Raw genomic sequence first — 14,982 nt, 5'->3', positions numbered from 1 at the left:
GGTGGTGGTGTGAGCTGTGAGGAGGATGCTGAGGTGTTGCAAGGGTGACTTGGACAGGTTAGGTGAGTGGGCAAACACATGGCAGATGCAGTATAATGTGGATGAATGTGAGGTTATCCATTTTGAGGGCAAAAACACGAAGGCAGAATATTACCTGGATGGCGGCAGATTAGGAAAAGGGGAGGTGCAACGAGATCTGTGTGTCATGGTTCATCAGTCACTGAAAGTAGGCATGCAGGTATAGCAGGCGGTGAAGAAGATAAATGGTATTTTGGCCTTCATAGCTAGGGAATTAGAGTATAGGAGCAGGGAGGTCTTACTGCAGTTGTACAGGGCCTTAGTGAGGCCTCACCTGGAATATTGTGTTCAGTTTTGGTCTCCTAATCTGAGGAAGGACGTTCTTGCTATTGAGGAAATGCAGCGAAGGTTCACCAGACTGATTCCAGGGATGGCTGGACTGTCATATAAGGAGAGACTGGATCAACTGGGCCTTTATTCACTGGAGTTTAGAAGGATGAGAGGGGATCTCATAGAAACGTATAAAATTCTGACGGGACTGGACAGGTTAGATGCGGGAAGAATGTTCCCGATGTTGGGTAAGTCCAGAACCAGGGGACATAGTTTTAGGATAAGGGGTAGGCCATTTAGGACTGAGATGAGGAGAAACTTCTTCACTCAGAGTTGTTAACCTATGGAATTCCCTGCCGCAGATAGTTGTTGATGCCAGTTCATTGGATATATTCAAGAGGGAGTTAGATATGGCCCTTACGGCTAAGGGGATCAAGGGCTATGGAGAGAAAGCAGGAAAGAGGTACTGAGGGAATGATCAGTCATGATCTTATTGAATGGCGGTGCAGGCTCAAAGTGCCGAATGGCCTATTCCTGCACCTATTTTCTATGTTTCTATGACACAGTTTACACTTAGAATATACATGGTAGAAGACACTAAAAACATCCCAATAGTGGATAATCAAGGGGCTATAAGGAAGCAGTAGCGGGACATTTGGAAAAGCATAATTCAATCAAGCAGAATCAGCCTGGTTTTATGAAAGAGAAATCATGTTTGACAAATTTGCTGGAGTTCTTTGAGGATGTAACGAGCAGGGTGGATAAGGGGGAACCAATAGATGTAGTGTATTTGGATTTCCAGAACGCATTCAATAACATGCCACATAAAAGGTTACTGCACAAGATAAAAGTTCACTGGGTTGGGGGTGATATGTTAGCATGGATAGAAGATTGGCTAACTAACAGAAAACAGAGTCGGGATAAATGGCTCATTTTCCGGTTGGCAAACCGTGACTAGTGGGGTGCCGCAGGGATCGGTGCTGGGGCCTCAACTATTTACAATTTATATTAATGACTTGGATGAAGGGACCGAGTGTAATGTAGCCAAATTTGCTTATGATACAAAGATGGGTGGGAAAGCAAGTTGTGAGGAGGACACACAAAATCTGCAAAGGGATATAGACAGGCTAAGTGAGTGGGCAAACATTTGGCAGATGGAGTATAATGTGGGAAAATGTGAGGTTATCCACTTTGGCAGAAAAAATAGAAAAGCAAATTATAATTTAAATGGAGAAAATTGCAAAGTGCTGCAGTACAGAGGAACCTGGGGGTTCTTGTGCATGATACAAAGAAAGTTAGTATGCAGGTATAGCAAGTAATCAGAAAGGCAAATGGAATATTGGCCTTTATTGCAAGGGAAATAGAGTATAAAAGCAGCGAAGTCCTACAGCAGTACAGGGTATTGGTGAAGCCACACCTCGAGTACTGTGTACAGTTTTGGTCTCCATATTTAAGGAAGGATATACTTGCATTGAAGGCTGTTCAGAGAAGGTTCACTAAGTTGATTCTGGAAATGAGGGGGTTGACTGAGGAAGATAGGTTGAGTAGATTGGGCCTATACGCATTGGAGTTCAGAAGAATAAGAGGAGATCTTATCGAAACATATAAGATAATGAGAGGTGAATGCAGAGAGGATATTTCCACTCATAGGGACATGATCTCAGAATAAGGGACAGCCCATTTATAACTGAAATGAGGAGAAATTTCTTCTGAGAATTGTAAATTTATGGAATTCTCTGCCCCAAAGAGCTGTGGAGGCTGGGTCATTGACTATATTTAAGGAGGTGATAGACAGATTTTTGAGCGATAAGGGAATAAAGGGTTATGGAGAGCAGGCAGGGAAGTGGATCTGAGTCCATGATCAGATCAGCCATGATCTTATTAAATGGCGGAGCAGGCTCGAGGGGCCAGATGACCTACTCATGCACCTATTTCTTATGTTCTTCTATATTCCATTGTAACTGTTGGTGTTTCTGCGAGCAAGTTGGGTAACTACTTGGCAGAAACAAACTGCTCTTGCACTACAATATACTGTGGTCTTTACTGTTTAGTCAGTCTTTGTTTTTGTCTGCTCCAAATTGATAAAAGCAGATCTCAGGCTTGAGTTTTTATCCACTGATAGAAAGTGCATAGAGGTTTTGGCCAAACAAAAGCTCATCATCTTTATTTCTTCCTCTTATTTTTTTATGCAGCGATATGATCAGTACAAAAATGACAAGATTCTTCCAATAAGTCTGGAGCCTTCTTCGAGCACTGAGCCAGTCCAGTCCAATCTGAGGTAATGTAGAGAATGTTTCTTTAGCCAGTTAGTCACAAGTATGCAGGGGTCGAAATTGCCCACCGCCCGAAACAGACCGCACCCTCCGCATTTTGAAGTTTTTCTCCGCCGCAATCTATGAGGCAGAGATACCGTCAATATTCGTCTCTTTGAATTTTCTTTTTGGTCGGGGCGGATGACGCGGCGGAAGTGCCTTGCAGTGGCTCAGCCACCCCGACCAGTCATCAACGTTGTGCCGATGACCGTTGCACCGGCGCATAACAACATGTCGCCCCTTACAAATGGGAGGGCCGCTGTGAGCTCTGCATATTTTTCAGTGGACCACCAGCGGGGGTTTCGCTGGGCCAGGGGCCTGGCACCCAAGCGGAGGTGCCTGGCTGCAGGGCAATTTCGGGAAGGAGTCGCCGACAGTTGGTAAGCGGTCGGCGCATGCACGCCACAGTGAAAAAACTGGCGGAGTGGGTCCCCTGCATCACTCCAACCCTGAGGAAGGACAATTTTTTTAAATGGCCGCCATTTTGTGGTCACCGCTTTCAGTCAACCAGAGGCTTTATCGGGAGGGGCAATTTCGGTCCTGGAAAGTCTATAGAACTGAAAAGTGGCAGTGTTCAATTTATATTGTGTATATACTTACAATGGAACATCTAATTTTCCAGTAGCACAAATTTGGTTTTGTGGAAGATTGAGAGTTCAAGCCCCATTACCGAGGTTTGAGCATATAATTCACGGTGCCATTTAAGTGTGGCGCTGAAAGAATGTGGCACTATCGGAGATTGCATAAGAACATAAGAAATAGGAATAGGAGCAGGAGCAGGCCATACGGCTCCTCGAGCCTGCTCCGCCATTCAATATCATGGCTGATCTGATCATGGACTCAGCTCCACTTTCCTGCCCAATCCCCATTACCCCTTATCCCCTTATCATTCAAGAAACTGTCTATTTCTGTCTTAAATTTATTCAATGTCCCAGCTCTCTGAGGCAACGAATTACACAGATTTACAACTCTCAGAGAAGAAATTTCTCCTCATCTCTCTCTTAAATGGGCGGCCCCTTATTCTAGTCTCCCCCATCAGTGGAAACATCCTCTCTGCATCCACCTTGTCAAGCCTCCTCATAATCTTGTACGTTTCGATAAGATCACCCCTCATTCTTCTGAATTCCAATGAGTAGAGGCCCAACCTGCTCAACCTTTCCTCATAAGCCAACCCCTCGTCCCCGGAATCAACCTAGTGAACCTTCTCTGAACTGCCTCCAAAGCAAGTATCTCCTTTCGTAAATATGGAAACCAAAACTACATGTAGTATTCCAGGTGTGGCCTCACCAATACTTTATATAGCTGTAGCAAGACTTCCCTGCTTTTATACTCCATTCCCTTTGCAATAAAGGCCAAGATACCATTGGCCTTCCTGATCACCTGCTGTACCTGCATACTATTCTTTTGCGTTTCATGCACAAGTATCCCCAGGTCCTGCTGTACCGCAGCACTTTGCCGTCTTTCAGTTGAGGCCTTCTCAGATTGATGTAAATGATCCCATGACACTATTTGAAGAAGGACATGAAAGTGTTATCAGTATCCTGGCTAGCATTTATCCTTCAACAAACACCACCAAACTCGATTATCTGATCATTGCTGTTTATGGGACCTTGCTGTACTGCATTTGACTGTATTGCAAGTGACTACAATTCAGAAGTACTTAATGGGCTAGAAAGTGCTTTTGTACAACCCGAGAATGTGAAAGAAGCGATTATAAATACATTTTCTTTTTTCCTTTTCTTCCCCGAATATCTTCTCTTCCTCTCTCATTTTTTGATGCAAGTTAGAACTTTGACGGGTGCAGGCAGTCACTGTACAGAGCCTCTGCTGTGCTTCAGTGCTTCTGTTCATACATCCACATAGCTGTATGCTGTTGTATGAATAAAATGTTATTTAAAACAATAACAGAAACTAAACTGATTCATTGCAAATTTAACCAAGTGCCCATTCTAATTACATTTGTCTCTGGTCTTCACTCATATTCTACTGAATGCAATGTGAGTTGTGTCTAGTAAAAGAAACACCATTGTTTAATTGAGTCGCCTTTAGACAAATGGGAGTAGTGATTCCTGTGGAGCTTTTAATATAAAAAAAAGACCTGCACTTATATAGCGCCTTTCACGACCTGGACGTTCCAAAGTGCTTACAGCCAATGAAGTACTTTTGAAGTGTCGTCATTGTTGTATTGTAGGAAACACAGCAGCCAATTTGGACACAGCAAGCTCCCACAAACAGCAATGACATAATGACCAGATAATCTGTTTGAGAGATATTGGCTGAGGGATCATTATTGGCCAGGACACCGGGGGAGAACGCTTAGAATTGTGCCATGGGATCTTTTACATCCTAAACGGGCAGTCGGGGTATTGGTTTAACATCTCATCTGAAAGATGGCACCTCTGACAATGCAGCACTCCCTCAGTACTGCACTGGATTGTTAGCTGAGATCATGTGCTCAAGTCTCTGGAGTGGGACTTGAACCCACAGCCTTCTGACTCAGAGGAGAGAGTGCTACCAACTGACTTAGCAAATTAGGTAGAAATGCTTTATTCCCTTATTGCAAGAACTACATATCTTGAGCTTCTCTGGTCACTGAGTCTATTCAGTGAGTAGTTGAATTTACAGACCAAGAAGGTCCTAGATTTAGTCCAAGAATTGCGTGGATTTAGCTGAACTCTGCTGGAGTGACGATAGCTATGCTAAAATTGGCCTTGGTACCCCGGGTTAGAAAGGGGTAAATAATCAGTCAGAATTTCTGCTCCTGGTCAATACCCAATAAATCCTATAGGAAATGTCCATGTGTAGATCTCTGGTGAGGACAGGATTGGGCTCAGCAAAGATGGAGCCACAGTCAAATAGCCTGCTGACATTCGTTGTCAAGACTCCCAACAGAAATAATGGGCCACTTAGATTACCAGTGCCCACGGAGCTTTAGCCCAACGAGAAGGCAAGACCTTCAGGAGGTGAGTTAATTGGTGTTGCGAGGTGGGGGGTGGGATGAAACTGTGTGTTTTTAAAGCATTTTAGATCGGTTTTAGCTGCACACACCAGAACTGAGCAAGGCCATAACTAACAAAAAATGTGTGAAGGAAGGAGGAAGTCAAATCATCATAGGCAGTCCCTCGAAATCGAGGAACACTTGCTTCCACTCTAAAAATGAGTTCTTGGGTGACTGAACAGTCCAATACGGGAATTACAGTCTCTATCACAGGTGGGACAGACAGTCATTGAAGGAAAGGGTGGGTGGGGCTGGTTTGTCGCATTCTCCTTCCGCTGCCTGCACTTGGTTTCTGCATGCACTCGGCGATGAGACTCAAGGTGCTCAGCGCCCTCCCAAATGCACTTCCTCCACTTGGGGCGGTCTTTGGCCAGGGACTCCCAGGTGTCGGTGGGGATGTTGAATTTTATCAAGGAGGCTTTGAGGTTGTCCTTGAAACGTTTCCTCTGCCCACCTTGAGCTCGCTTGCCATGTGAGGTGTTCCAAGTAGAATGCTTGCTTTGGGAGTCTTGTGTCAGGCATGCGAACAATGTGGCCCGCCCAGTGTGGTCAGTGCTTCGATGCTGGGGATGTTGGCCTGATCAAGGACGCTAATGTTGGTGCGTCTGTCCTCCCAAGGGATTTGCAGGATATGCCGGAGAAATCGTTGGTGTGGTATTTCTCCAGCGATTTGAGGTGTCTGCTGTATATTTTCCACGTCTCTGAGCCGTACAGGAGAGCGAGTATCACTACAGCCCTATAGACCATGAGCTTGGTGCCAGATTTGAGGGCCTGATCTTCGAACACACTTGTCCTCAGGCGGCCGAAGGCTGCACTGACGCACTGGAGGCGGTGTTGAATCTTGTCGTCGATGTCTGCCCTTGTTGATAAGAGGCTCCCGAGGTATGGACCGTGGTCCACGTTATCCAGGGCTGCGCCGTGTATCTTGATGACTGGGGGGGGGGTAGTGCTGTGTGGCGGGGACAGGCTGGTAGAGGACATTTAGTGTAAGGCCCATGCTTTCGTACGCTTCAGTGAAGATGTTGACTATGACTTGGAGTTCAGACTCTGAATGTGCGCAGATGCAGGCGTCGTCCGCATACTGTAGCTCGATGACAGAGGTTGGGGTGGTCTTGGATCTGGTCTGGAGATGACGAAGATTGAACAGGTTTCCACTGGTTCTGTAGTTTAGTTCCACTCCAACGGGGAGTCAAATATAAATTAGATGGACACGGTGAAAGGATAGTAACTCCTGCTTTGGCCACCTGATATTTTTCCCCCTCTCTGCAACTCTGTAAAACTTCAAAACAGAGGGGACAAATCAACCAGTTAAAGTATATTATGTACCACATAGGCCCACTGGAGTGTTTTAATGTAACCTCAATGCATTTAACAAAAAATTTGAGAAGAGCCTGACTCTAACGTCCCCGCCACACAGGATACACATCTATTCACTCTAACCAGTGCTTCTGATGGCGCATGGTAGGAGATGATAAACCAGATGCTATTTACACTGAGAAGCTAACACAAGAATATGCAGGCAGTGGTTTAAGGTTTTTCGCAGCCAATAAATAAGTTGTTATTAGACTATATAGAGACAGATACTTTCTGGCCTCTGTGGTTTGAGATGTTCATGGTTAGCAGGCAGTAGCAATCAAAAAAGTGCAAGAGCAGAATAAGGACTAAAGCCTCTTGCTATTTGATATCTTACAGAAAGAGTAGTAAACTTTCACAGTGATATGTGAATCTAGTTTAAAAATGGTGTGATGCATTTTGTAGATCCATATTAAACAGTGACTATTTTTATTACTATAAAATTGCACCATACTTGAATATTCTAGCCTACAACTAGATGAGTTCCTGTTTAGAGAAATTACATAGTTCGCCCGAGTGAGTTTCTTGTGCAGTGTTACGTTGGTGGAGTCCCAATAGAATGTCTCCAACTCCATACTGTGGAATTGTAAGCTTATGTTCTAAAAAATATTGTGGGGATGGGACATGGGGGTCATTGCTCTAAATTTATTACAATTAATATATTTTTATGGGCAAAAAGATCAAATTTAAATTAATCACAAAAATAATCAATTCTACATTCATCATAGGCGGTCCCTCGAAATGAGGATGACTTGCTTCCACGCCCCAAAAAAAGGATGAGTTCACAGATGTTTCAATGAAGAACCCGAACTACATCCTGAAGGGTGGAAGATGCCTGTGCTTGGATTTTTTTAACATATGGTGATCGTTGCACACCAGCCACCACACAGGCTTGACAGAGCTAGGCCTTGGTCCAGTGGCAAGAATTAACCAAGACAACTGGAGACCAGCTCTGCTGCACGGACCCAGTGCGCGCACATATAGCAGTGTGGGTTGGCCCATACTGCCCCTGGCCCCAAACTCACGCCTCCCCCGGGCCCTGATCACATCCCTCTACAGTAGCTATAATTTGAAGCGTGGTCCACAGAAGAAGGAAACAAAATGGGTGCCATTTACTAACTATAGTTTGATGATTTGACGGCACTGTGTTTTGATGCATGATATTTCAGGATTTAAACAATTACTAAAAAATCTTGCCATATAGTTTGGTTGAATCAAATTCTAGATATTGCTGTTCTGATAAAATGTAACCCTTTCTGCCAACAAGATTATTCCATTTAAAATGTATATTTTTTGTATTCAATTGAAAACTTCAAACATTTTAGGAAAGCTTTCATTTTGGTGCATTACATTAGATATCTGCATTTACTGAAGTCTGCCAAATTATATGTTAAGCTATTATGTTAATAGCCAACTACTTGATTTTGAAAGTCACGTTGCTATTGACTTATCAAAGCCACAGGATATAATGTAGATTAAAGCGCTTTAATCTTGTTCTAATGGCCTTCTCTTTTTATTTGCAGCATTAGCGCAAAAATAAAAGCAATTGAAACCAAGCTTAAAATGATGGCTGAAAACCCAGATGCCGAATATACAGGACCCCCAGCTTATTCATATAATAAGCCTGCAGACAAAGTACCGGGTAACAAGTCACGAACTGCTCCCTATAATAGACTTGCTCGTAAATCCAAGCGATGACTGAGACCACGAGAGCTTCACTTCAGTCAGATCTTTTTCATCAGATTTCTTCATGATATTCAGTGACACTGTAAAACCTAACAACTCCTGTACAGTGACTTGATATGATATAATTTATTTTTCTAAGGGAACAAATTTAAGCTGTTTGTCTTTATAGCACGTGGTTCAAATATATTCCAGCGGGGTCATTAGGAGTGCCAACTGCTTCTACTCTGCACTCTAGAAAGCTGATTCCCTAATCCGGGTGTCTATTTTGGCCATGCTGTTTAAGGCTCTGTGCCCATGACTTTGGGTTGACACACGTCTGTTATTTAAGTAATGTCACTTAACAGCTTTTTGCAATTTGTGGCACAGGGATTTTCTGCTGTGGTTCATCATGAAGGACGCAATGATAATCTTGCAATATTCTATGTAACTTAGGTTGTAAGATTGCCACAAAAGGCCCTGGCTTATAAAGTGATATTTCCTCTTTCCAAATTTCTTTGCAAATTTAGAATTGCAACGCAAATACAGTTGTAGATTTGGCAGCAAAGAGCATCATGGAGAGTCCGGTGATGATACAAAAGTTTTATTTTGACTGTTCAAAATGAACTGAGAGCTTGTTAGATCACAAACTGATATTTGTAAAATAGTACGTGCTGTTCTTCTCCATGATACAGCAAAGGTGAGTCACGTGGCAACACTATTTTGCTTTTACATCAGATGAGGGGCAGGCTAAGTTTTGCCACTTTGTGTAGCTGGGGTATAATTTGTTTTAATCCGTTAGCAAAATGCACATTGGTGATCCAGATCAGTATGAAAATGGTGGAATTTAGTGAAACTTCTGTCATTAAAATAAAACTTGTGATACTGGTTAGGTTTGCAAGGAGGTCATGATCCATAGTATTGTGCAATTGTTAATGATTATAGATCCAACATCCAATACATGTAACTAAAGCATCTCACACACATTATCTTCACTGACCCTGAAGATCATTAGCTTTTTGTCTTTGTTCATTATTCACATGCTTTGAAATTCATAAATGCATTGCGATTGGCAGGTATAGTATGTGATGGACATCACTAACGAAAATCTGAAACATACACTCCAAATTTTTTTTATAAGACCAGATTTGTGTATATTTTTGGGGGAGATTGGTTTGGGAGCCTATAACTTTCTAGTGAGGACCCTGACCGGCACATTCTTGCTATGGGGACGTGATGTGTAATTGAGTTTGGCCGTAGGGGATGGTGATATGATGCACTGCTTGCAGCATGTTATAAGAGGTTTATCATCCTCTGCATTTAATTACATTTAATTTTCTCCCTTACATGCAAGGGGGACATTCGAACAATTTAAACCATTTGTAACATAATATTTGCCCGACAGTAACATGAGCATAGTTCGGTTGTGTATTATCAATGTGTGAACTTGGATTTGTAAATATTTACAAATATTGATTGTTACTCTATACAGCCTTGGAGTTAAATTGGTTCATGTTATGGGGGTTGAAGTACAGATTTTATGTTGTAGCTAGCCAGATGTCTTGAGCACTATGACCTGACTTTTTGAAGAGTGAGCCTTTCTTACTTTAGCCAAGCCACTAACTCAATCTCAGGAACTGACTGGCCTTTTTTTTAATGTAAACCACCCTAAGTGGTAAGATTGCTTCCTATTTTTTCCAATCCTTGGTATACAATCAGGCCAAAGTGACTGGATAACTCCCATTCACAGTGGGTTGAATCTTGTGACTTAGCGAAGGGCCCATACCTAACCCTGGCTTTCTATTTATACATTGATGAGTCAGTCCTGGAACGGATCATGATTTCAATTAGAAACTGTATTTTGTGTAGATTTTATGACTGAATCCCTTTTTAAAGACTTTGTTAGTCCATGCTAATAATGGTAAAATGTTAATGTCATTCCTTGTGTAAAATTTGTTATTTATGACTTGCAATTAAACATTTTTAGGTAAAAATATTAGACTTTCAAATCATCAACATTGGAGAATGGAGGAAATGTATTGGTTTTTTTTCTAGATTTTGTGACTGGTATAACAAGTTTTCTTTTCTGTAATGCCTGTTTTATCTTTTTGAAAATTATCACTAAAATTAAATGTATTTAAAAATAGTTGGCCTAAGTACATTTGTGTGTGTATTTGATCCATACTGATTGCAACATCACTTTCCTTTCCAACTAAATTTTAAATATTTTACATGCAAAATGGCAGCAGAAATCAGTTTAGTATCACGATTATACCATGATATTAGAGCTACATTAAAGTGATTCAGGCTGCCATTTTTGTACCAAAAAATTTTAAATTGTAAATACATATTAGGCAAGAAATAATGCAGTTAAATTTCAATTTTTCTTGTCTAAATTCTCCTGAACAAAAAAAATGTTTGCTTACTTTATTTGTGTACCGCTACCCCTCCGGTTTACATCACAAAGATTTCAATAAATACATTGCTACATTCAAATCAGGAAAATAATTTGCTTTAGTTCTCGGAATCAACAACAACAATTTGTGTTTATATAGCGCCTTTAACGTAGCGAAACGTCCCCAGGCGCTTCACAGGAGTATTATGGTTTTTAAAATTTGACACCGAGCCGCATAAGTAGAAATTAGCGCAGGTGACCAAAGCTTGGTCAAAGATGTAGGTTGTAAGGAGCGTCTTGAAGGAGGAAAGAGAGGCAGAGAGGTTTAGGCAGGGTGTTCCAGAGCTTAGGGCCCAGGCAACAGAAGGCATGGCCACCAATGGTTGAGCATTTATAATCAGGGATGCTCCAGAGTGCAGGATTAGAGGAGCGCAGACATATGTCGGGGATGTGGGGGGGAGAAGGTTGTGGGGTTGGAGGAGATTAGAGATAGGGAGGGGCGAGGCCATGTAGGGATTTGAAAATAAGGATGAGAATTTTGAAATTGAGGCATTGCTTACCCGGAAGTCCATGTAGGATGTGAGCACAGGGATGATGGGTGGTCAAGACTTGGTGCGAGTTAAGACACGGGCAGCCGAGTTTTGGAACACCTCTAGTTTACGTAGGGTAGAATGTGGGAGGTCAGCCAGGAGTGTGTTGGAATAGTCTAGTCCAGCTTGTATTTATATAGTGTGATTCACAACCTCTGGACTTTCCAAAGCGCATCAGTCAATTAAGCACTTTTCAAGTATAGTCACTGTGGTAATGAAAAAGGGGTGTAACACTATAAAGTTAACTTGACTGAAGGGCACAATAAAGTTGTAATTTTTTCTTAAATAAAGCTACTCAATAGATTTTCTGTCAAAAAAAAGCACTTAGTTTGGCACATGAGATACAATTTTTTTTAATTATATGACATACTCACTTTGTACCTATAATGATGACTTTAAAGGATGACTCTATTGCATGTAAAAGAAGCTGTATGTTTAAGCTTAAAAGCCTGTGAATAAATCTTTATGATTTTTAACTTGTTGAAACTTCTTGTCTTTAAACTTTGATAAATGTACAGTTATTTAACTTCCAAAAATAATTAGAATAAATGTTTGATTAAAGTGCAATCGCAGGACTATGGAAACGTTTCTATCGGCCATTTCGAGCTTTGGTCATCCAGTTTCAAGACAAAATCTGACTAAAAATTGCTGATCAGCCAGTTTCATAACTCTTCAGTTGCGGGTTTGGTGCTATTGATGTCTGTTTTGAGTTGTATTGAATCATGGAGGAGTTGTATGTAACTCCTAGGCAGTCCCTCGTATCGAGGATGACTTCCACATCAAAAAGACATGAGTTCATAGGTGTTTCGATGAAGGACCTGATATTCCCGGTCCCGAACTACATTCTGAAAGGTGGACGATGCCTGTGCGTGGATTTTTTTAACGTGTGGTGGCCATTGCACACCAGCCACCACACGGGCTTGACAGAGCTTAGTCTTGGTCCAGTGGCAAGGATTAACCAAGACGACTGGAGACCAGTTCTGCTGTACGCACACATATCGCAGTGTGGGCTGGCCGGGGTGCCCTAAAACCCTCGCTTCTGCTGGGCCCCGAACTCACACCTCTCCGAGGCCCCAAACGTGTCACTCCACGATCTTGCCGCTCCTGCTGTACCTGCCCACATTCCAATCACCGACCTGGACCATAGTGATGTCCAATCCAGTCGCCCTCTTGCACCAGCTTGCACTGCTCCCTGAAGTGGTATGCCGCCACGCTGCTCCAGGGTCCGCTCGCCTTTTATGGCCCTGGCCTGCCGCTGGTGACCTGATGAATAGCACAGTTTCAAAGATAATTGAGATCATTTTTTCGGGCGCACGAGGCCCCTTGAGTGTCAAATGGCATCCATGGCACGCACTCTTCCTGAGGATGCCATCTTCATAAAGGTGTTACCCTGCGTGCACCTAACATCCGCCGACAGCATGCAAAGCAGGCAGATCATGGCATCAATGTGTAATGCTGATTTGATGCCAATGCTCCATTTTGGAGCTCCACGCTTCAGCCTTGCTATAACTTAAACTTGCACAGTTGCACACGATGTTAAACAGTATGAAGGACCAGCCCCGCCCCCACCAGCACTATTTAAAGGGATCATGAATTAGTTGCAGGTTAATTGCTGGTTTATTTCTTCCGACTGTTTCTGCAACTCTATGCATTTTGGATGTTTTCTAGGTTAAAGTTTCAATAGTCTACAGGGACTGGTGTGGCAGGTGCTGAAATACTTTTTTGCTGACAAAGGCTTCTGCACAGATCAGTGAGCAGGGGCCAGACAGAGTAGGTCAAGCTGCTAGGAGAAGAAGGAGATGAAGAAGAAGGGCTCTCGGCAGGAGGCTATGTCTACAGAGGGTGTTTATGGAGTAATTCTCTATCTGCACTTCAGTGACGACCAATATTCGAGACATATGCGCTTCACTAAAGAGGTTGTCACTGAAATCTGCCACCTGATACAGCCTGTGGCTGTCGAGGTGTCTGCAGCTCTGAACTATTCATCTGGCTCCTCAGTTTCCAGTGCACTGCTGAATAAGAGATGTCACTGCAAAGAGAGACAACTTCATCTCATTCAGGCTTGCCAGAGACGAGCAGGCAGACTTAGCACAAAGGATTGCAGGCTTCCCCGTGATGCAGGGTCCCATTGACTGCGCACACATTGCGTGCGCCTCATGTCAACTCTGCCAAGTACCTGAACAGAAAGTGATTCCACTCCCTCAATGTGAAGTTGGTGTGTGACCACAGGTAGCGCATCATGCAGGTCAATGCCTGGTGTCCTGGCAATCGCGATCCATTCATTTTTCGGCAGTCCTCTGTGCCAGCTGTATTTCAATCCCCATGGCGAACCAAAGGGTGGCTATTGCGCAACAAGGGTTATCCGCTGGCAACGTGGCTCACGACTCCAATCCGTAACCCACGCATACGTGCACAAGAGGCATGCAACGCGAGTCATTCTGCCACAAGAAATCTTATAGAGCAGGTCATTGGCACACTAAAGCAACAATTCCACTGTGGAGGACACCTGCAGTACTCGGCTGAGCAGGTCTCAGGATTTCTCATGTTCTGCTGCGTGCTGTACAACCTTTCCATTATGAGGGAATAGCCCTTGCCCATCACCTATCAAGTGAAAATCTGAGGAGCAGGACCACGTGGAGGCAGAAGAGGAAGGAAGGTTGCAACCCAGACAGTCCCTCTAAGTGAACAAAAAATGAATGAGCAATACCACTAAGCTCAACCCCAATTCCCCATTCATCAACAGTCACACATTCCTTACCTTTCCTCTGTCACTGACCATCACATTGTCCTTTTCCCCACTGTGCAAAAATAAAAGTTATAAATTAAAACATGCCATACCGCAGACAAATATAAACAAATCACTGTTGTGCAATCCCTGTCTTCCGTGTGTCTTTGCCTGACCTAGTGCCCCTCTGATGTGCTTCCTCAGTGGCTACAGCAAGGCTGCTGACCTTCAGCAGAGACAACTGCAGATGGCCTTGGAGGGTGACCTTGAGCAGCTCTGGACCTAATAGGCTCGACTGCAGACTGCACCATCTCGGCCTGGGCTGCAGCAGTCTGAGTTGGCTGGCTGACAGGCAACAGCAAGGGCACTGGTGGTGTGGCAGGAGTATGAGCACAAATACTGTCACCCTGCGAGAGGACAGCAGGTTCATACTCCATAGACCACTTCACTTATCTCGGGAGCCTCCTATCAACAAGAGCAGGCATCGACGACGAGATCCAACACCGCCTCCAGTGCCCCAGTGCAGCCTTCGGCCGCCTGAGGAAAAGAATGTTTGAAGACCAGGCTCTCAAAACTGCCACCAAGCTATGATCTACAGG

General features: G+C 43.4%; 1 protein-coding gene across 1 annotated transcript in view; it reads left to right on the top strand.

The window, feature by feature from the left end:
- rbm18 (RNA binding motif protein 18) overlaps positions 1–10,762 on the top strand; it is a 47,939-nt gene extending 37,177 nt beyond the window's left edge. The window contains exons 5-6 of the mRNA XM_070863403.1: positions 2,541–2,626; positions 8,535–10,762. Coding sequence (XP_070719504.1) covers positions 2,541–2,626; positions 8,535–8,709 — 261 coding nt within the window. The 3' untranslated portion in view covers positions 8,710–10,762. The remainder of the gene's footprint in view (positions 1–2,540; positions 2,627–8,534) is intronic.
- Positions 10,763–14,982: the final 4,220 nt, after the last annotated feature.

Source organism: Pristiophorus japonicus, chromosome 20 (genome assembly GCF_044704955.1).
Source record: "Pristiophorus japonicus isolate sPriJap1 chromosome 20, sPriJap1.hap1, whole genome shotgun sequence".
In the NCBI taxonomy this organism is placed as follows: Eukaryota; Metazoa; Chordata; class Chondrichthyes; family Pristiophoridae; genus Pristiophorus; species Pristiophorus japonicus.
Note: the sequence above shows the minus strand (reverse complement) of the source record. Positions and strands in the feature narration are given on the sequence as shown.